Source organism: Siniperca chuatsi, linkage group LG9, assembly GCF_020085105.1.
Source record: "Siniperca chuatsi isolate FFG_IHB_CAS linkage group LG9, ASM2008510v1, whole genome shotgun sequence".
NCBI classification, from domain to species: Eukaryota; Metazoa; Chordata; class Actinopteri; order Centrarchiformes; family Sinipercidae; genus Siniperca; species Siniperca chuatsi.
In genome coordinates, this window is record NC_058050.1 from 14,643,136 (window position 1) to 14,666,037 (window position 22,902).

The following is a 22,902-nucleotide window of genomic DNA, read 5'->3' on the forward strand; positions in this document are numbered from 1 at the left end:
ATAAGCTCACACATATGGTGCGATAATGGTAAATACATTTAATCAGAAATGCCATCTGTTTAACCCAATACAGATCTTTATATAAGAAATAAACATTAGCTTTGGCCTGTTGCTTGCTTTTTTCGTGACTGTTGTGTCTGTTGCCTTGTAGGAGTCGAGTATTGTTCCAGGCTGCTGAATAATCAATAACAACCTCAGAATCATCAACACCAACAAGAAATGTGCATGTCTCCTCACATACTGGACTTATGGCTTTCTGTTAACCTGAAGGAAATTGAAAACTCTTTACGCAAGAGTACCAGAGTTGTCAGACAACCACTTGTGAATTTAATAGCTTTTCTGCATGTGTATTTTGCTTTTAATTCAGAGTTTCTGTATTATTTGCATGTTAAGGTGTCTCTCTCACTGGGGACCAATTAAATGATAAAGCAGTGCTGTTACAGGTTTATGTAAATTCACTCTGCAAGAGGCTTGTATTGATAAATGGCGTGGAATTACAGAACAGCAAATAACTGCGGGTGGTGTACATTATTTTCCCTTTTTTAATTAATAAGGTTGCAGAGGAAAATTTAGTGTCTTAGGGTGAATAGCAAGCCTTTCTCAAGGGTTGTTATGTTTAAAGAGAAAAGAAGGAAGTCAAATGAAGAAATGCAGAGAGAAGAACAGGAAGAAACACTTGCTATACACTAATGTGGTTGCTCAACAGCTTGCTTAGCTCAGGACACGAGTGAAAAATGGAGTCTCTTATTGTGGCAGCCAACATCATTAAAGCTGCATTAAGCAATATTTTTTACATTAACACTGAATCAGATGGCTCCCTGAATCTACAGTCTGCAGCTCTGCTGCTTTCAGACACTTTTCAACTCATTCTCTCGCTTTGCAGGACAAAAAGAACCAAAACAATGCTGGTTCATATAAAATCAGGGGCAGATGCTCTCAGCACACAAGCTGTTTGTACGCTAGCTATACACTGGACTAGATAAGAAGTGACTGGTGAAGAAGGTTTAACATTTGGCAAGCCAAGGAGACTGCCCACAAGTTGGTGTACCAAACCTGCAGGCTTTTGCACTAGCTGTAAGTTAGTTGGTAAAGTTAAGATATAACTTATAATGTACATACTGCAGAGCAGGTGTAAAGTACTTCTTATTAACTGTTGTCATGACAAAACGATTACAAAGACGTGGCCAATTAATGTTCTTAAAGCCATGTGAATAGCCTGTGACAGATTATATTCCTCTACAGGCACATGCTAATGCTGCATTCACTTGAGATGGAAATTGCTACCAGCACCATTTGGAGATGTTCAGTACATGTACAAACTAATCTTTACCAATAACTCTTTAAATTGAACTGACAATAATGAATCCCCATTGTCACTGCCCAAATCAGTAGCTTTTAGCGATGAAGCTACATTCACTGGTGACAGATTGCTGTTGTCAGCTCAGGCGTACTTGCACAGCACCTTACTTCCTCGTTAAAAGCCTATAAAAGACACCGAAAGCCACAAAACAATCATAATCTGATACCTCTGTCATAAATAATAGGCTGCTGAGCTATTAACCTGATGTACAGTGCTTCTATAGGCTAGTTTTGTACTGAAGTGAATGTGACAGCTTGGACCACAAACTTACTGAACTTACTACTAAACTGAAGACCATCAGAATCAGTGCTGAATGTCGTGGCCGTAAGAACAGTGATGCGTTCACTTACTGACGTATGCATTTGAATGGTGATGAGACCGCTTAGTTTAGGAAAAAAAAGTGAACAAACAACATAGTCATTGACTACGAATCTTTGAACTGAACTGAACAAAGTGATTCAAATCAGCAAATTGATTCGCGATTTCCACCTCTTGTAACAGAATCTTATAAATGTTAAGGTGGTGACTTCAGAAGAATCTTTTATCCTACGATCTGAGTTTTCCAGAGACTGTTGTTGATGTTGTTATTATTTATGACCATATTTATGTGTGATACTATGACGGCCATTGAAGCTAAAAATAATAAATTGACGGCGCCGGGGGAGGTGTAATATTCTGAGAAGAAATTCAGAAATTTCACGAATGTATGACTTCATATTCTCAGATAATATCCAAGAATTTTTCTCGGAAATTTACTACTTTAATCTCAGAGAAAATCCAAGGTTTTTTTTCCCTGTACATTTGCGACTTTAATCTCAGAAATTAAAATTTTTTTAACCTATAATGGCCCTATTACGGCGTCGTATGATACAGCCACACTCATCTTAGTAAAAAAAACCCCATCAAAGTACAAAGACAATAATCGATAAACAGCATACATTATAAAGAAAACATATGAATGCACTGTAGGTCTCTTCATTTCTGTTACAAGTCAGTAGTGTCTTTCTCTTACCGCTAGAGATAAAATGACACTGTTGTCACTCACTGGCGAGTTTAATGTGAAATTAAATGGTTACAACGTAGCAGTTAGTGTTGACTTTACGCTCCAACTTAGGGTCAAAATTACATTCAGCTTGTATAACTGAGTAATAAATACTATAGTAACTTATATTCAACAGGTGGTCAAAAAAGAGGACACTAAATTTGATACACTAAAAGCTCAATATTATGGTTGAGGTTGTTTTGAAGTCTTTCCCTCCTTGCTGCTTTAAATGTACTAGTACTTATCCCATATGGGGAAACTAACCTGAGTAATTGTCTCACCCAGTCTGATCAATATACTGTACCAACACTAAATTATACTGTACGTATTTCATTCTAAGCATGCTCTATATCTTCCATCAAGATCCAGAGTGTGCTGAAAGCTAACTGCTTAATCTAATTGTTATATGTCAGGATTGTGGACGAATACAGAATGTGTTTATTGGTCAGGAAAAGAAAATAACACTGGGTTTGTAAAAACCATACACTACCTGCACGCACTTATTATCTTTAAGAATGTCAAAGAATGATACAGATGGAATAAATGGTTTGTGTGACTCAAAACTACATTATCTCACAGCTACATTATCACTTACTGAGAGGCTCTTTCCTAATAATAACAACAAGGAGGACTGATTTATATAAAAGCATCTGGAATTTGTATGAAGCATCATCCACTTAGAGACTGACAGAGACAGACAGACCAAAACATACACACATGCACATAAACACACACACACTCAGCCATGAGTCAGAAAGGCCTCTTGATGTTCTCATCAAGCCAGAAGGCACAGCAGGGACTGACGACTCACTGTCAAGAGACAAATCAGCACACACACACACACACACACACACACACACACACACACACACACACACACACACACACACACACACACACACACACACACACACACACACAGGACAGGAAGAGTAATGTCAAAACATTTCCCCCTGAGATGCAGTAGTTGTTTCATCAAAAAGTTAACTGTTTGTGATTCTGTAGGTAGGCGTGTGAATTACATTCCTAAAATGTGTTTTTTTTTGTCTGTCTAAGCCTTGTCAAGATTGATATAAATATATGGCACGTTTATGTGTGTGTACACTTGTGTCTGTCTTTGGAAAGAGACAGGATACAGGTAGTTATTGTCCTCTCACTTCTTCATAAATCAGAGTGACAGATAATACAGAAGTTTATTAATTGCAAAACTATTGAGTGAGCACAGAAAAAGTTAAGATGTAATCAATCTGCCAGTCAAGGTTTGTGAGCACAGAGGGACAGATTCATAAGTACAAAACAGTCAAGTCTGTAACTAAAAACTCACTTCAAAATATACATTTCTTGTCCCACCTCCCTTTACCACCTTCCTAAACCTAAAATGTTTCAAGGATAATTTTCTAAACTGCTGTAATCTTCCCAGACTTTGTGTTCCTGTAACAATCTGCAAGACACATTGGATCTGAGCCCAAACACAGGGCCATGCATCAGTCTAAGTTATCTCTGAAGGTCTGAACATTACTTCATGTCTCACGTCTATGATGCTGTATCTTATGACTTTTGTTTAGTTTAGTTGCAACCTGGATCAGCCAGTCAGTGTAAGAACTGTCAAGGCCTCCCTTCAACACCAAGTTAACACTGCCCATGTTTCCAAGATTTAATGTTCTTGTTTAACTTCAACATAGCCAAATATGTATCATTACTCAAATCAAAAGATAGCATTAGCTCAAAAGTGAAAAGATCCTTCAATGAAGCCATGATGCTATTAAAGGAGGACCACAGAAAGGAAATGAGTACTATAAATGGCAAAGATAAATACCCTGTGATGTTTACAGGCCTTTTTCATAGAGGCATTTTGACATGTTACAGGAGGAAAAGTACAGGTGTAAATAAAAAAATTAATGATGGCTGAATTCCATTCAGCTGCTTCACTTTCAGCATCCCAGTATCCACACTTGAAAAAAACTAAGCCATTGTTAATGTCATTAGTAATACCTGTGCTTTTCCCACTATGATCAGTCAAAAAGTCTACTATGAAAAAGGCCTATTATAAACAAACACAGATTTGTTTACAGGCAGTGTTTCTCAGCAACAAGGCTCAACAAAGATGCTAAAAGCATTTTCTACCTCATAACATACCTCATAATAATAACATTTGAAATACCTTTTTTGAAACCTGTATTGTTTACTTAAAGTCTTATCTCTTTATTGGTACTCTGCTACCTTTTATGGTACCTCAGCCACCAAATGAGGGCATCATCATGCATCAACACCCTCTGCAGCTGGAGAAACATGTGGTTTGCTATATGTGGTAGGCCACATGATACAAACAATACAGAGAACCTTTCATCATAAAATTGCTCTATAGCACCACTGGTGATAAAAAAAACTCTTAACTATAAAATTCACAATAGCATGTATAAAAAAGGTAACGCTTGCTGCAGTAATTTACAGCAGGGTTACAGGTATAAAGTTGACCAACCAGTAAATTGGCAAAACAGCAGGGAGAATCACAGAATGCAAAACCTGCCTACCTGAAAAAAAGCAAACAAACAGTCTTTGAGGCAGCTGCATGGGCATCGCCTGGCCTGGGCATTCGGGGCTGCAGCCCCGAAGATTATTTCTTTCCCGAATAATTCTACACTTTGAGCAGTTTGTCACTAAAGAAGACCGCAATTTTGTAATTTTGTATCTTCAGTGAACAGAACGGAGACAAGACCAATCAGAGAGGGTTTGCAGGAAAATATTAAAAAAGTTATATACATATATACATTTGCATTGCACTGTAGCCAGCTAAACCGTCAGCAATTATAGCCTAGTTGTGCCTCCCCTTGGCTGGCAACACCAAACTAGCCTAGTTTCGTTTTTGGGCAATTTTTGCCATTCTATTTGAATGGTCTGCCTCAGACGAACGAGTAAGAGACGCTCAGCAACAGACTTTTGTTCAGCAAGCTAACCCAGTAACACAAAGAGGCCAGGAACGGCAGAGAGAGGCAGTGGGGAAAAACTGCGTGTAGAGCCAGGATATTTTCACATCTAAGTCTGTAAATGAAGGGTTTATTTTGACCAAACCAGAGTTGGTGATTGTTGGAACAGTGGAAAGACTAACCAAGATGGTTTTGGTGAGTTTAATTTTGTTTCTGTCGAGTTTGAATGAAATGTGTTTTACGATGAGTTAACAAGGCAGTTAAGCTAGTCTTAATTCGGTGAAAGAGAGAAACTTAAATTCAGACGGTGTATGGTTGTATTTTTCTGTTACTTCTGGAAACAGTTTCCCTGTAATGGTATTTACCTTATATTTAGTGTAGTATACAGTATAGATGTTGTGTTAGATCTAGAAAGTAGTCTTTAGATAAGTGTAGTAATACAAGTTTTGTGTGTTCATTCTGTCATTGACCACCATAAAATATATTGCAAATTAAGTAGCTGACAAGTAAGTAGCAGAACAGAAAGAGGTCAAGAGCAGACTATAGGTCTTGAGAAAGTGGTAAGTAGCTAGTATATATTAAATTTCATTATTTATGTTAGTATCTGTTCAGATGTTGGTGATACTAAAATGATCAAATCCAAAGGCTTCAATAATGTTGCAGATCAAGTCCTCTGTTTGTCCCTTTGGCTCATCTCCCACAACTTTTGCATATACAGTACTTGCTTTTAATTGCCTTTAATTAAGTACTGGCAATCGTTAACGCCTTCTTGCAATCTGGTGTTTTCCTCTGTGTCTTTATCAAATGCTATTATCACAGCACTTACAGTAAGAGCAGCTTCTGTTTTCAGTGACTACATACCACTGTCGCACAATTGTGGATTCCACAGAGGGGCTTTCATTGTCCTGTCAAACCAGTAGGTTGGGATTATAGATAAGGTTATTAAAAATGGTTGAAAAATAAGATTAAAAATGGTAAGGTTTGTGTATGGATTTGGTTTGGTTCAGGTCTAATGAGAATGACTGTAACTACAGTGGAATCCTCACCAATACCTGTTTTATCCATATATGCTGTTTCTGAGGGGTTTGATATGGTATACAGAGCACTCCAAACCTGAAGCTGCTATCCATATTATTTGGCATGTATTTTGATAATAATATAAGATATGTAACGATATGTTTAATACTGTATATCCATCATTACAGTATAGTTTAATAATGTTAAAGACCCTGTAAACCCATGGTCCACCCACACAGGTGATTTCACTTACTATGGCTAATTAGACTTCTTCTCAGAACTGTGTGGGCGTATATAAATGGTGCTTGATTGACATCTTCCTCACTCTCCTTATTAGCTTTTTTGAACCTGTTAAGGTGGGATAAATTACACCTTTACCATTCTTACCGGTGACCTCATGTAATTTCCAGCATACTCCTCCCACCTTCAACCTGAGCAGAGGTCAAATCAGCCATAATAATTGAAAACACCTGTGTGGGTGTGCAGGACTAAATGTGACACATTTACTTTAGTGAGAGCTGAACAGCAACAGGATTTTAATGAAGCAGCAGTGTTGCCAGGTATATGATAATCTTCATTTTTGCACAATAATTTAGCCATTTGAACAATTTCCAATCAATAATTCTAAAACCTCTAAATATATTATCATTTTGAAATGCCATATTTTCATTTTTTCCTATAATATTGAAATGGTACATAAATGATTTGTAACCAGCCTGATTATTCATTGTATGTTAATTACGTCAGTAATGTATTACAACAAACTGAACTTGGATTTGTCATAAATGATCCGATCACATGTCTGCTGAGATCTCCTGTAACAGTCACTGTTGCCACTCACAACCTCTTACAAACTCTTTGTATCTGTGTTTCACAGATAATGTTTGGTTTAAGTATCAGACAGTTTCATTTTGTATGCTTATTGTCAAGTTTAGTTTGGTTATGGTATAAAAATGTACCTGTACACGTAACTCTTTTACACACTAGGTTAAAAACACACAGTGTGTCGTGCAGTAACCTGCATAACAAAAACACCAGCTTGTAGTCAGAGCCCGTTGCAGTCAACTTGGTAAACTCATGGATATATTGTATACCACGGCATAGCCTTCATATAAGTTGCACACTCAATTCTGGCTGTGCCAATAGTACAATAGTTTGGCCTGAAATACGATAATTCTGGAGTCGAATTCTGTTCGATTTTGGTTTTTGGCACCACTCGCATCACTGTGAAGCAGCTTAAGAACATTTCCTTGCAAAGGATGAGGCACAATGACCTCATACACCTCTGACTTAGAGGAACGACTGTAGACTTTGTGTCAGACAACACCGTTATAAAATATATTGCCTGTGACAGTCTTACCAAAGTGCTCTCTCCACAGGTGGGCATTTTTTCACACACCAGCCCAGTGAAGGTGGTATGTGCTTTTGACCGTCATCTTTCCAGCTCATGAACTCTGACAGGCCGAGTTGGTGCTTCTCCTTCAAGTCCTTTTCAAAGCACAAATGAGAAAGAGATACTGTAAACTCACTAAGGACTAAGAGGCTGCAGTGTTCTCTGATAACTCTTAACTGGCTTAAGATCAATAATGCGACCATAGCTACAGTATAGTGATGCAATGAACTGACAGGATGGACTGACTAATAGGGTTAGACTGTCTTCACACTGACAGCAGATGTGGATGAGGTGATCTGGTGTTAGCAGATCACCTCACCCACATCTGCTGTCAATGTTCTTCTCTGTGAATTTCAGTAAACTATCAAGAAGACTGTAGTACATGAACTCAAGAGCAGGAATTTACTTTTTAATTTAGATTTTAGAAGCAACCATGCAATTATTTAATCTTAATTGATATTGATCAGCACTTACAAGGGCTGCAGGACAAAAACATCAGTTAATAAGGTTTGTAAGCCTTACTGTTGAAATGTAATTTCTCTTTTCCTTAGTCAGAAATTGTCATAGAAGTAGACACTACAAGTACTGTATGCAAATATGTATAGTATGTAGAGCCTATCACTGATACATCAGCATATATGATGGAACTGACAAGTTTACTGTTCAACTGAAAAACTCAGTACATGTCTTAGTTATCAAAAACATTTTTCTTTTACATTATGTTTCAAAAAACAAATGTCAGCCAATGTGTTTTCATCAGATTTTTAAAAAAAACTCTTTGTAATCAGCTGACAAACTGGAGATAATAAATGTATCTCTCAGTGTTGACAATACATCATATATTGTGAGTTTCAGACTGGACTGATTCTTTATATACATTGATAAAAAAGATAATATGTAGAGAAAGGTGCATTTTGAAGGATTTCACAAACATACTTTTGCCCAGGGCATCACCACGAGCACACTTCATGGTGGAGAGCGTGATAGAGGAGACAAGTGATGAGGATGAGGTATGAATTCCCAATCAGAGAAAACATTCAGAGGAAACATATAAAGGTGAGGATAGAAGTGAGGCAGAGGAGTGTGTTCAACCAGAGAACAAAGGAACCAAGGAATAAATATAAATGTCTCACTTCCCAAGGATGGACATTTACTTTAAACTCTCAAGGTAATTTTTCTATACGCTATTTTCATATGTGATTTGATTCCACATTGATCTCGGAAATCTTGGATCTAGCACAAGGTACCCTTACAGAAGTTTTTCTGGAGCTTCCAGCCACCAATCATGGCCTACATCAGCAGGTGGCGTTTACTCAGTTGTCTTCGAGATGGTTCAGTTCTTATCATATGACTTGTACCTTGTGGTACTATCATTTTTTTTGTCAAATTACTTTTACCTTGTATTTAAAGCTTTCTGGCCTGTACATGTGTTATACAAATGATTATACAGATTGACTAAAGGTGAATTTACATTTATTCTTTACAATGCAGCAGGCATCTGTTAAGTCGTTCATCTTAACAGCTGTAGACGCTCTGCTGCTCAGGCTTTAAGCATGTGTGTTGGTGATTGTGTGCGTTGGCTTCAGCATGTGTCTGCAGGGGGAGGGCTGTGTGTGTGTATGTGTGTCTAGCTAAGGAGGAAACTCAGGGAGACAGTTGCCACCAACATTTCAGCACCCAGCAGTAAAGTATTGATCTTGTTTCAGCAGCTCTCTCTTTTCCACCTCTCTCTCATCACTTTTTCCTTTCCTGTCTTTCATTCCTCTCTTCACTCTGTGTTTTCCACCCTTTCATTGCCACTATGTTTAATAAAATGTTATTTTCTATTCCACTTTCTATTAATATATATTTAATATCTTTCCTAACCCTGATGGAACCCAATCTAATCTCATTTTACTCCCCTTTCTATCTCTCCTCTTCCCTGCTCTCTTTTCCTCTCCTCGCTTAGTTCCTCAAATTTTCCCCCATTCCATCCTTACCCCTCCTCTCCTCATGCTGTTTTTCCTCTCCTTGCATCCCTCTCTTCCTGACTCCTACAGATGTTAACCTTGTAGCGCAGTTTCCTCAGGTTGGAGAGACACAGACATAGAGAGAGAGAGAAGAAAGGATGCAGAGCTCAATACCTCCACCCTCAGGTGATGATGTGAACTTCTCTCTCACGGCTTGACTGTAATAAAATCAAACCTTGATGATTCATGGAGTTTTACAGCAATGCTGTAGCGGGCTGTAAATCATTTTAAGATAGCGCCCTCATAAACCTTGGCACAGAATCATCGTTCCCATGCAGACAAAGATCTATAGCATCAGGATGCTGCTTTCATGAGTCTCTGTTGTTCACCTGAAGACTCTGAAGGGAACTTAAAAACCTTTTTATTCAAGCTATTATTTTCAATATACAGCTGGAATACAATGCTGTAATCTTTCAGCTGCACAGATTTCAAATTTCAAACTGAACAAGTAGTTTTTTGTGAGGTGTCTGAGACAGACAGACAGAAAGACAGACAGATGTTATGCAAAGAGCTTACAGGGACTAGAAAAACACAACTCAACATCTGTGAAATTAGCCACGTCTCAATGGAATTTCTTGCTGTTGAGACAATAAATTATCTGTAATTCTCCACATGTGCAAGCATAATATTAATGAAAGTAATTACACTGAGACAAAACACAACAACAACAACAACAAACAAGCCATATGTTAAATAAAAGCAGAGCAAGGGAAAATGATGCAGAACTATTATACCCTTTGCCAAGGCGCTCAGCTCTCCACGGTCTGATACAAGCCATGATCTTTAACAGTATTTTTAACAAGGGTCACTTTCAGGGTATGTGGTAATAAAAGTTACAGAAGTCTGTTATATAATTTTATACACAGTTTTTTTTCCTTTTTTTAAATCACCTACAAAAGGTCAGAGAGGTTAGCGCACTGCCTAGAATTTCAAATCAAGAAAAAAGACCAACATACTTACATATTAGTCATCACAACTTGAATGACTTTTCGATTACAGTTTTGGATTGAAGAACTAAACAACAGACACACAAGGGTATCAAGGAGGAAAAAGGGGAGGCAAGAGGCAACAAAGGGAGGGGCTAGAAAAAGGGGAGGAAAGAGAGGCAATAATGGGAAGGGACAGAAGGAGGAGGAAGAGGCGACAAGAAGATAATGGAATGAAAGAGGAGAGATGTGTAGGGAAGGGGGGGGGGTCTGTGTGAGGATGGAGAGAATGATAGCTTATGGTAAGAAAGGTGTGTGTGGGTGTAGGTGTGTGTGAGAGTGACAAAGTGTGTTTTGTCAGTCTCACTGCAGTTTCTGTTCCTTCACTGTCAGCCTGCGTCAGTTGAATCGCTGAAATTGGCATTTGTCCCTGGAACAACACACACATGCACGGACAAACACATGTGCTTGCTTGCAGACACACAAACACAGACATGTACAGGTAGTTGCAAACCTGCAAAAAGACACATGCACACAAACTGAACAACTCCTCCCTGCATGTTTCTCTCTGTAGGTGCAAAGAGAAAACAGAAGGACTGAAGTACATACTGTATCTGCAAATCCTGAAAATGCTGCAGACTGAGGAGCTCAACTCCATCAGGATAATATTCATCTAATGACTGTTGATTCTGCCCTGGTAGATTTGAACAGCTTTGAAAAGGTGGTGCCTAATTAGTGTTTTGTCTCAGTGCAAACCAGTACTGAATAAAATGTAGAGATCAAGACTTTAGTTTACATATTTCAATGTCCTTTCTTTCTATCACAACTCATTACCATAGTTATTCAGAGAGTCACCCAAAAAATAAAAATGAACAGTGGACGGCAAAAGTTTAAAATCGGCAAATCACTGCCAATTTAACACAATAAAGAGAATGCTGTTCAATTTCAATGGTAAATATTTTATGAAACATACAGAAGATGAAGGTTTGACTGCTTACCTATTACTATATAATAAAAGGTCAAAAATACAGGTATACACACTCATTGTTCATATACATTTTTGGGGAGACGCTCTTTTCTTCAAGCAATAAATAAGTGGACCTATTTAAAATTGACAGTCCTCAATATTGTGAACACCCACATAGACATGGAGTCAGATTCTGCTGTTTATAAATGAACTGAAACTGAAATTTCTATGAATCGTTACAGTTTATCTTTGCTCAGTTTAAATTTTACTGTAATACGGGGTAAGTAAATCCCAGTTGGTTCATAATAAGGGGACACTAAAGTGAATGAAAGTAAGCAACAAATGAAATTCCTGCAGATTTGAAGCAGTTAATAACATCTCTACAATCAACCAACCCTTCATAAAGAAACTATAATCCCTGCTATGTCCCTGGTAGCTCTACTTCAAATAGCACACGCACACACATAGGCACACATAATCACAGATACATACACATGCAATCACAGATACACATTTCAATACAAAGGGATAAACAAACACGCACATAAAACACACACACACTGAAGTATTCATGCACACACCTCATCTGGCAGCAGATCAAGAGAAGAAAGCTTGTGTGTGTGTGTGTGTGTGTGTGTGTGTGTGTGTGTTTGTGAGTGTAGTAAAAAGAACAGCTTCTTGGACACATCCAGTTGAAATAATCATCCTATCCTGGCTGTCCAGATACCAACACTGTGTCCCATGTGACTTCATTACTGTTGCTGCTAATTAAGCAGCTCCATATAAACACCATCTTCTGCCTTCATTAACACAAACACAGCAGCATCAACACATGCTTAAACTGGATGTATTTGTTGATGCTGACATGGGTAAGTATGGAAATACATTATATGTTAATAGTGTAGAAAATGAACACTATATAACGTACTATTCATTGGAGAGTTTATATTCCCAACTGTTTACATTTACCATACTATTTTTGCATTGTCTTGCCTCTTAGTAATCTATGGCTAATAATGGGACTTTCATTTATTGAATATGAATCAATTTATCATAAAGGTAAACAATTTTAGAAATATAAATTATATTTAGAGTAACAGTACTTTACAATACTATTCATGATAATGAAACAGGTAACAGTGATGGACTTAAACTCCTTTGAATGATAAATTCATATTCCTCTGTGTCAAAAATGCTTGTCTGGGAAATATGGCTATTAATAGTGGACTTCAACAGCAAGAATTATCGTTAACCCAAGTTTAGAGTTGAAACCATTAGCCGATGGCTCTGCAAGGCTTTGAGCTAAATGCTAACCTCAGCATGCTAACATGCGCCCACTGACAATGTTTAGCAGGTATAATGTTTACCATGTTCACCATTTCAGTTTAGTGTGATAGCATGCTACACACAAAATAGAAATGAGGTTGATGGGAATGTCTTAAGTTTTGCAGGTATTTTGGTCATACACCAAAGTACTGGACAAATAAAAATTTTGATCTGATGATTGCCCTGGATGAAAAGTCAGGAGATCACCAAAGTTATTACAACTCTTAGGGGGACATTAATGTCTGAACCAAATTTCATTCATCCAATAGATATGGAAACATCTTATTCAAAGCCACGTACTAGAGGAAAAAGTCAATAGGATTCGTCCTCTGGGAACCATGAATGTCTGTACAAAATTTCATGGTAATCCATCCGATAGTTGTTGAAATATTTCAGTCTGCACCAAAGTGGTGGACCAAGTGACTAACATAGCCATCTCTAGAGCCGCTAGCATGCCAAACATTCTCTGGTTCCAGTTTTTCCAGTGTAAAGATTTAATGCTTTTCTCTGTTTTTTAGCAATGTAAATTGAATATCTTTGGATTAAGGACTGTTGGTAAAAAAAAACAAAAAAAAAAACAATTTGAAGATGTCAGCTTGGGCTCAGGAAAATTGTAATGGGTATATTTGTCATTATTTTCTGATATTTCAACCAAATAACGAATCAAGAAAATAATCTGCAAATTCTGCAGCCCTGCCATTTTTTATTTTGAAGGTATGGCATGTTACTATAATGTCCACAGTTGTACTGTATAAGCACTGACAGCACAAGTACTTGAACTGTGCCAATATTACTGACTCACATTGGAGGATAAAGCTATCCTATATCCATTTATTAACCTCATGAGCACTAACTCACTGTATGGATAATGGGAGAGTCACAATATATCCACCTCCTCGACTGCATCAGTGGAGAACACTGGATGGTGTGATTTATCAGCAGCCGGCAAGAGGGCAGACAACAACTGAAGATCTAGTTTAATTAATTTGAGTCTGCAGTGAACAGTGTGTAATTACAAAAGAGCTGATGGTGGAGAAATCATTGAATTGAGGTGAATTACTTCAGAATTGTTCGAGCAAAATGCTTTGAAGTCCTTTAAGAATAGGGGAAACGCGCTTTATAAACTGCGTGTCTGGCTACATACATTTATGTCAGTGCATATACATACTGTACATGTCCTTCTGCATTCATACTCTGTCTGCACAGCAGTGTGTGTGTGTGTGTGTGTGTGTGTGTGTGACATAATGAGCAGAAGATAAAACATAATTGTATGCTGAAATCTCAGTACTTCAATTTATTCCTCCATTACAGCTCAGAGTTCAATCCAGTGCAGAGAGAGAAAAGCCTTTGATTATGAAGCTGTTAAAAACAGGAACACAATGTAAACAACAGCAGACCGCCAATCTGTACTTGTACGTTTTTCAATCAAAACAGAATTGATCCCAGATTTGCATACAGAGACATTTGGCTACAAATGCTTGGAATGTGCAAATGTTTGAGGCGTTTGTTTGAAGACTGCAGTGTTGCAGTTTTTTCACAGAGTTGTGCTTTCACAAAGTGTGAGGTTGATAATGTCAGAGGAGCTGCAGAGTCAGAGAAAAGCTGTGATAAAATGCTTCATAACCCCGTGACTAAAGGACACCTCGCCTCTCTTCTTATAACCCTTCAAATCTCCATCTTTCCCCACCTTTCCCATTTCCAACAGTTTACCCTTGAGCACCCTTTAAGGTAAGAAAATAGTTGTATTCATATCCTATTTTGAAGTCACAGAAGACCGGACCAGAGTGTGTTGAAGATAAAGGGGGAGACATTATCTATACTTGTACAAAGGTTGAAGTGAAAGCATTGTAGCCTCACATTTTGAGCTATAAGTTTTAAAGGGAGGAGGAAACTGCAATATTTCAGGAAAAATAGAGGCTTCAGATAATCATAAGTTTAAGTTTTAATACTGATGTCACAAACTAACAAATTACAATCTTATGTAGAATTTTGCAGCGTTAATGATTGCTGATTTTTCAGTGACAATTATATGGAGTTGACAAGTTGATTGGAGTGTTGTTTGTTCCCTCATGTAGTTGATATGTGGCTCTGAGGCAAATGTTCAAAACTAGATGAAGGTCCTAAATGAACTCTGATAGGTGTATAGACTTATATTAAATCTATATTCAAATTTAACACTGTTTATTTTCATGCGTTTCATTTGTTTAAACATCACTAAATAAAATGATGCTGAAGTTTAATTGATGAGTTAGATATCGGATGTGAGCTAAAGTATATGCACATGACATTGACTTAAGTTGGTTTTCTCCCCAAAGCTTCCTGAAACTTCTTGAAAGCTCAAAAGGATTTCTTGACATTTTGAATTGCATCACCACACACTTGTCACATTATGGAAAAAAAGTTTTTATAACTAGCTACAGTAGAAAAGGTTCATTTACTTGCAGCTACCGATAGCCTTATTAATTGTTTTTCATAAAGGATAGCCAAATAAGAAATGTAAACAACTAATTTATCAACTCACTCACTGTGTATTTATGTACATATAAATATACTGTATTTTCCTTCAGGGACACTAATTTTGTGAGATTTTTCATAGAACTGAATAGGTGTGAATCACAGCTGTGGGAGAACAGATTAAAAAAAACATTTTCTGTGGGGATGCACACGTGAAAAGGGTTTTTGTTTGGAGTTTCATGGTTTGGAAGACGTTATGACATCATTATGTGACACCTAATTGAAAATTCATGAGTGTGAATTAACAAGTGCAAAAAGTGTCACCTCCAACAGATCAGCATACTGCCATATTTGCGGGCTGTGCGTGTGTGTGTGTGTGTGTGTGTGTGTGTGAGAGAGAGAGAGAGAGAGAGAGAGAGAGAGAGGAAAATCATTCACAATAGTAGAATAACTACTGCTGCCACACAGCACCAAGCTGGTTGTATACAATTCAAATGACATCGTTGCTCACATCAAAACACAGTGAATTAGAAAATACATTTTGGTACACAGAAGTAAATGTATATTCTGGTAGAAAAAAATACTAATATGGTCATTTTTGTTTTAAAAAATAAGATAAATAATAAACATTAATATTGCCCGAGAAGATAAGTGTGTAAGCAACCAATATTTAATTTTTCCAAAATGTTTTATGATTTAGGCTTTTATATGGGTGTAGTTTTTCCTTTTGAAATATGTTGTAGGTGAATAGCTTTAAAGCAGCTATAATCAACATTTTTATATTAATAATGTATCACTTGACGACTTGTATGTCAAAGTAGTCACACCCCAGATAATTATCACTGCAGTTCCCCTCAGATCTAAGTTATAGTGTCTTTCAGCTCATTGTTTTGGTTTTACGGCATGCAAGGGCTGTTTGCACACGCATCTGTTTTCAGTGGAACCCTCAAAAGTTGACTGTACGCTACCTGCTCAGCACCAAACAGAAGACAGACAAAAGTTAGCAACTAGCTGGTGAACATAGTGGAGCATTTAGCAGCTAACAAGCCAGATATTTCCCTCAGGAGTTGGAGACTAAAAACAGAGTGGATATTAGACTTTCATCAGCGGGACACAAATGAATGAACAAAACAAATTAATGCTAATGTTGCGCCATATCTGCTGGATGTGTAAATATGCAACTTTTGCTAACAGGTTTGTCATAACAACTTTATAAGGTGATAGTGTGTCAGAGTTGTATTTACAGGATGTTTCTGCTGCCCCCAAGTGGCTAAAAACTCAGTAAATCCATTATAAAAGCCCTTTAGGGGCTGTATCAGATTCAGATTTCACATTGCCTAATATCAAGCTGACCTGTTTGACAAATATTTTAGCAGCAGTATAAAACAAATCAACTTGCAATGGTTTTTATGGTTTGAGTGTTTGAAGTTTATACCTGTTTATAGCTATTAATATTTTTGCAGATTTCAATGGGCATGTAGGTGAAGGGAACAGAGGTGATGAGAATGTGATGGGCAGGTTTGGTCTTCAGGACAGGAATGCAGAAAGACAGATGGTGGTAGACTTAGCAAAGAGGATGGAAATGGTTGTAGTGAACACTTTCTTCCAGAAGAGGCAGGAACATAGGGTTACATATAAGAGCGGAGGAAGAAGCACTCAGGTGGACTACATCTTGTGTAGACGTTGTAATCTGAAAGAGACCAGTGACTGTAAAGTAGTGGTAGGGGAGAGTGTAGCCAGAGAACACAGGATGGTAGTGTGTAAAATGACTCTGGTGGTGAGGAAGATGAAGAGGACAAAGGCAGAGCAGAGGTGGAAGTTGAAAAAGGAAGAATGCTGTGTAGTTTTCAGGGAGGAGCTGAGACAGACTCTGGGTGGTCAGGAAGTGCTCCCAGATGACTGGACCACTACAGCTAATGTGATCAGGGAGACAGGTAGGAGGGTACTCGGTGTGTCATCTGGAAAGAGGAAAGGGGACAAGGAGACTTGGTGGTGGAACGAGGAAGTGCAGGAGTGTATACAGAGAAAGAGGTTAGCTAAGAAGAAGTGGGACGCTGAGAGGACTGAAGAGAGTAGACTGGAGTACAGGGAGATGCAGTGTAAGGTGAAGGTAGAGGTGGCAAAGGCCAAACAAAGAGCATATGAGGACTTGTATGCTAGGTTGGACACTCAAGAGGGAGAGGTGGATTTGTACAGGTTGGCCAGACAAAGAGGTAGAGATGGGAAGGATGTGCAGCAGGTTAGGGTGATTAAAGATAAGGATGGAAATGTATTGACAGGTGCCGGGAGTGTGATGGGAAGATGGAAGGAGTACTTTGAAGAGTTGATGAATGAGGAAAATGAAAGGGAACGAAGAGTAGAAGAGGTGACTGGTGTGGAGCAAGTATCAAAGATTAGCAAGAGTGAAGTGAGGAGGACGTTGAAGAGGATGAAGAGTGGAAAGGCAGTTGGTCCTGATGACATACCTGTGGAGGTATGGAAGTGTCTAGAAGAGGTGGCAGTAGAGTTTCTGACTAGTTTGTTTAACAAGATCTTGGAGAGTGAGAGGATGCCCGAGGAATGGAGAAGTGTACTGGTGCCAATTTTTAAGAACAAGGGAGATGTGCAGAGCTGTGGCAACTACAGAGGAATAAAGCTGATGAGCCATACAATGAAGTTGTGGGAAAGAGTAGTGGAAGCTAGGCTAAGGGCAGAGGTGAGCATTTGTGAGCAGCAATATGGTTTCATGCCTAGAAAGAGTACAACAGATGCAGTATTTGCTTTGAGGATACTGATGGAAAAGTACAGAGAAGGTCATAGGGAGTTGCATTGTGTCTTCGTAGATTTAGAGAAAGCGTATGACAGGGTGCCGAGAGAGGAGCTGTCGTATTGTATGAGGAAGTCTGGAGTGGCAGAGAAGTATGTTAGAGTGGTGCAGGACATGTATGAGAGCTGTAAGACCGTGGTGAGGTGTGCTGTAGGTGTGACAGAGGAGTTCAAGGTGGAGGTGGGTCTGCATCTGAGCCCCTTCTTGTTTGCTCTGGTGATGGACAGGCTGACAGATGAGGTTAGACAGGAATCTCCATGGACTATGATGTTTGCGGATGACATTGTGATTTGTAGTGAGAGCAGGGAGCAGGTGGAGGAAAATCTAGAGAGATGGAGGTCTGCTCTGGAAAACAGAGGAATGAAGCTTAGGCGCAGTAAGACAGAATACGAATAAGAAGGTGCAGGACTTTAAGTACTTAGGGTCAACAGTTCAGAGCAATGAAGACTGTGGAAAAGAGGTGAAAAGGCGAGTGCAAGCAGGTTGGAACGGGTGGAGAAAAGTGTGAGGTGTGTTGTGTGATAAAAGAGTATCAGCAAAAATTAAAGGAAAGGTGTTCAAGACGGTGGTGAGACCAGCGATGTTGTACAGCTTAGAGACAGTGGCACTGAAGAAAAGACAAGAGGCAGAGCTGGAGGTAGCAGAGCTTAAGATGTTGAGGTTCTCTTTGGGAGTGACGAGGATGGACAGGATCAGGAATGAGTACATCAGAGGGACAGCTCATGTTAGATGTTTTGGAGATAAAGTCAGAGAGGCCAGATTGAGGTGGTTTGGACATGTTCAGAGGAGAGACTGTGAATATATTGGTAGAAGGATGCTGAGGTTGGAGCTGCCAGGCAGGAGGTCTAGAGGAAGACCAAAGAGGAGATTTATGGATGTAGTGAGAGAGGACATGAAGTTAATTGGTGTGAGTGAAGAGGATGCAGAGGACAGGGTTAGATGGAGGCACATGATTCGCTGTGGCGACCCCTGAAAGGGAACAGCCGAAAGGAAAAGAAGAAGAAGCTATTAATATTTTCCCTAATTGATACAGTTTTCTTTTAGGCTGATTTAAAAAATAATAATAAATCAATGATACAAGGCCTTCTCTAACTGTGAATTTGTGAAGGTTGATCTGAATCAGTCATGGCCAAAAGCAACCCCATGAAGCAGCCATGACACTATCCTCATTCCCTCCCTTTGTGCTGGACTTTATCAAAATTTCACACCAAAAAACATCCTCATCAAACTTTCTTCATTTTTTTTTTTTTTTGCATGGTTCACACAGCATGCGGGTTTGAAGGTCTCTCCACTGAAACCAGATCTAATGAAATTCTTTTAGCCGGGGAGACCAGACTCACCTATTTCACGGTAGGGAAAACACTGAGGCTACAAATGAAACTGATAAAATGCTACTCCATTCTGTCCCATACAAAATCATTTCCATTTTACATCACTCTCACATAGCAAGTGGAAAATGACATTTCCCCAGGCCAACTGTTAAGCATGGTCTGCTTCACATACACACATAAAATGCATGTGTATGAAAACAAACTGTCTTGTCCCACTCAGCTCTTTCTCTCCAACTCCCACTTGTGCCCTTTAATATTCTGAGGCAAGTCAAACTATTTTAGGCGGCATTTGCTGCTTGCATGTGTCCAGTGCATATCACAACATAGCTAAACTGCTCTGATTGTAACCTTCTACATGATATAATTATCTTGGAGTTTAAGCTCAATATTTTGCAATCTTTTGCAATTTTTTGTATAAAATACAACACTGAATGACAGAGGGTAGATAGTGAGCAGTTTGACATCTGACAGGTTGTGAGTCATACTCAAACTGACAACTTTGTCAACATGAAGCATGTGTTTACATCCAATGAGACACAGGTATTCAACATCACAGAGCACCGCGAATGACAGTGAGTGCTCCAAGTTGAGATTCATTTTCAGAGATCAGATTGACCTTTTTCTAAATTCTTACAATACTCTGAGCTACAGATACTGTATCTAAGACCATGCTTTGGCCCAAGCACATAACCACTGGCATATGATCATGGAAGTGAGTATATAATGAAAAAGTAAACATAAAGGGTCAGTAAAAAAACTTTGGTAGCCAGCTGGGGTGCCCCTACAGTATAAGTCATCTTTCACCATCCCTACTTCACAATAATATTTAACACAAAATAAAGAGGTTTTATATATATATATATATATATATATATATATATATATATATATATATATATATATATATATATTTTATTTTTTTTTTTTTTTTTTTTTTTTTTCATCAAGATGGATTGCAGGCAAACATTGTTTTTGACTAAGAGCTGTTTTCCCTTAAGTGCTGTTAAAGGTTTTTTTTTTTTTTTACAATAAGTTTGTCCAAATACAATAAACACCAAAACTGCTGAAGCCAACTAGAAAGCAGAACACCTATTGACTGGCTGTGAGGGTCTGATGCAAATAAGGGAGTTGCGCTGAATAATCTGATCGGATAAAACACAAATGCTGTCCTCAGGCACGAAAAATATTATTTATAATATCATACCTCTCAAACCTAGGCAAATACAGTACTTTCAATCATTTATAAACTGGTAAAAAAGCAGTTATTTGATTATGATAGAACTCCTTAACTCATTTTTAACAGCAAAAAGAAAAAACAATTACACTTAAACACTTTAGGCAGACACTATTAATCAAAACTGAGATCCATCAAATTACCAATACTTCAACTAAAAGTCCCTAGACTCAGAGCTACCGCAGTCTCCTAGTAGATGTAATAACATTCTTATGTTCCTCCTACAATAATCATTTATACTAAGAAAACAAAACAGGCACGGAAACATAAGCTAAGGAGAAAAGGTCTTTTTTTAGACATGGCAGAATGATTTCCAGAGTGTGGTGATTCAGCAAGGAAGGGAATCTGCAGGGTTGTTTAAAGAATAAGCATTCAGATGTTATCAGAAAACAGGACGTTAAGCTGTAGTTCTGACTATCCTGGTAGGGTTATTCCACTATAAGCTAAGAGGAGTAAAGGCCGCGTGGTTGAGTGGAGCTAATTTTCCCACAGGGAAGGATGAGCTAAGAGTCCAGTAATGCAGCATGCTGCATGGACCATGATCTGGATGTATGAGGGTATCGCTCCGCAAGCAGCTTGGTTGAGTTTTCAGTTTGATACAAGCAGCTACATGCAGCAGATCTATTCCAGGGTCCTTGACAAGAGGAATTTTGGTATTATTCCTCTATCCACTCTCCTCCTGATTCCAGTCATCTAGCAGGAAGTTCATCTCTATCTCTTTCTCTCTCCCTCTCACCCTTTCCCTCCCTCACACACGTGGAGATGGATGGACAGTGTGTGCAGGAGTCCTTGGCTGAACTGCAGAAGTGCTGATGTGGCGCCAAGCCCTCTAACAGCGTAATGGCGCCTCTATCTGTCTCTCTATGATGCAGTCTCTCTCTCTCTCACACACATATACACACTCACAGGTGCATGTGCAGATAGGTACTTGCTAAAAAAAACCCACTAATGTGAGGCTGAACATATACAAAGAAAAGCGCACACTTGAATGCATCATATCTGCGCACATGCACATGAAGAGGCACCAGTGCATGCATAAACACACATGGGTGCACGTGCACATGTTAACAGCAGAACACATACCTCTCTATCACTGTCTGTCTATGTAGTGACACCTATATCACCCCATCCAGTCTCCTATATAATCAGCATCAGTCTCTATTGTCACACACACACACACACACACACACACACACACACACACACACACACACACACACACACACACACACACACACACTCCTATCATCACCATCACACAGATGCACCCACGCACACACAAACATACTCAGGTCAGCTCAGTGATGTTGGAGTGTGTATTTCTCTTCTGCCTGTGTTAAAGTGAGTCATCTATCCTTCCACAGCTTCATTACAACCTGCAAGGGCAAACACTATCTCTCGCTGCCTCTGCCTCTCCAGATGGAGGGAGAGAGAGATAGAGATATACAGTAGATAGAAAGTGAGATCCCCCCACCCCCTCTTTCTCTCTCTATCTCTCTCTCTCTCTTTGTATCCCCCCATCTTGCTCTCTCTCTTGTTCCCTCGTCTCTATATTTATCTTCAGTCTCTATATCTATTGCCTTGTATCTATGTTTTCAATCACACAGCCTTTCTCTCTTCCTCTCCCACATAGCCTTGAGCAAGTGCCAGCGTGGTTAAGCAGTTTGATGTAAACATTTTAACCCACTGAAAGATGCAAAAACATGAATGCAACAGAGTAGATAAACACACAAACAGATATAGCCAAAAGTATGTGGACACTCCTGTCCTATAACTGCTTGTTTGGTGCTTTTTTTTTTTTTTTTTAAAGGTTTGGGCAAGGCCCCTTAGTTACAATGAAGGGACATCTTAATGCAACAACATACAAAAGGACCATAGGGTGCTTCCAAATTTTCAACAGTTTGGGAAATGCCTTTTCCTGTTTCAACATGACAGTGCCCCTGTGCACAAAGCGATGTCCATAAAGAATGGATTTTCTGGATTTTCATGTTAAAGAAGAACTTGACTGGCCTGTAAAGAGCCCTGCCACAGCCCCTAGAAGAGTGGAGACTGTTAAAGCTGCCCATTAATGCCTGTGTTTTGATGTTCAAAATGTCACATATAGGTGTAATGT

General features: G+C 38.7%; 1 protein-coding gene and 2 long non-coding RNA genes across 3 annotated transcripts in view; 1 reads left to right on the forward strand and 2 right to left on the reverse strand.

The window, feature by feature from the left end:
- LOC122881308 overlaps window positions 1-9,890 on the reverse strand; it is a 30,304-nt gene extending 20,414 nt beyond the window's left edge. Inside the window, exons 1-2 of the long non-coding RNA XR_006379144.1 lie at window positions 9,716-9,890; window positions 7,704-7,831 (exon numbers count right to left, since the gene is read on the reverse strand). This is a non-coding gene — a long non-coding RNA (uncharacterized LOC122881308). The remainder of the gene's footprint in view (window positions 1-7,703; window positions 7,832-9,715) is intronic.
- Window positions 1-22,902, reverse strand: part of LOC122881306 — a 105,399-nt gene that overhangs the window by 78,727 nt on the left and 3,770 nt on the right. The gene's annotated exons all lie outside the window — the stretch shown is intronic.
- dgat1b (diacylglycerol O-acyltransferase 1b) overlaps window positions 14,552-22,902 on the forward strand; it is a 28,147-nt gene continuing 19,796 nt past the window's right edge. Inside the window, exon 1 of the mRNA XM_044207326.1 lies at window positions 14,552-14,692. Coding sequence (XP_044063261.1) covers window positions 14,577-14,692 — 116 coding nt within the window. The 5' untranslated portion in view covers window positions 14,552-14,576. The remainder of the gene's footprint in view (window positions 14,693-22,902) is intronic.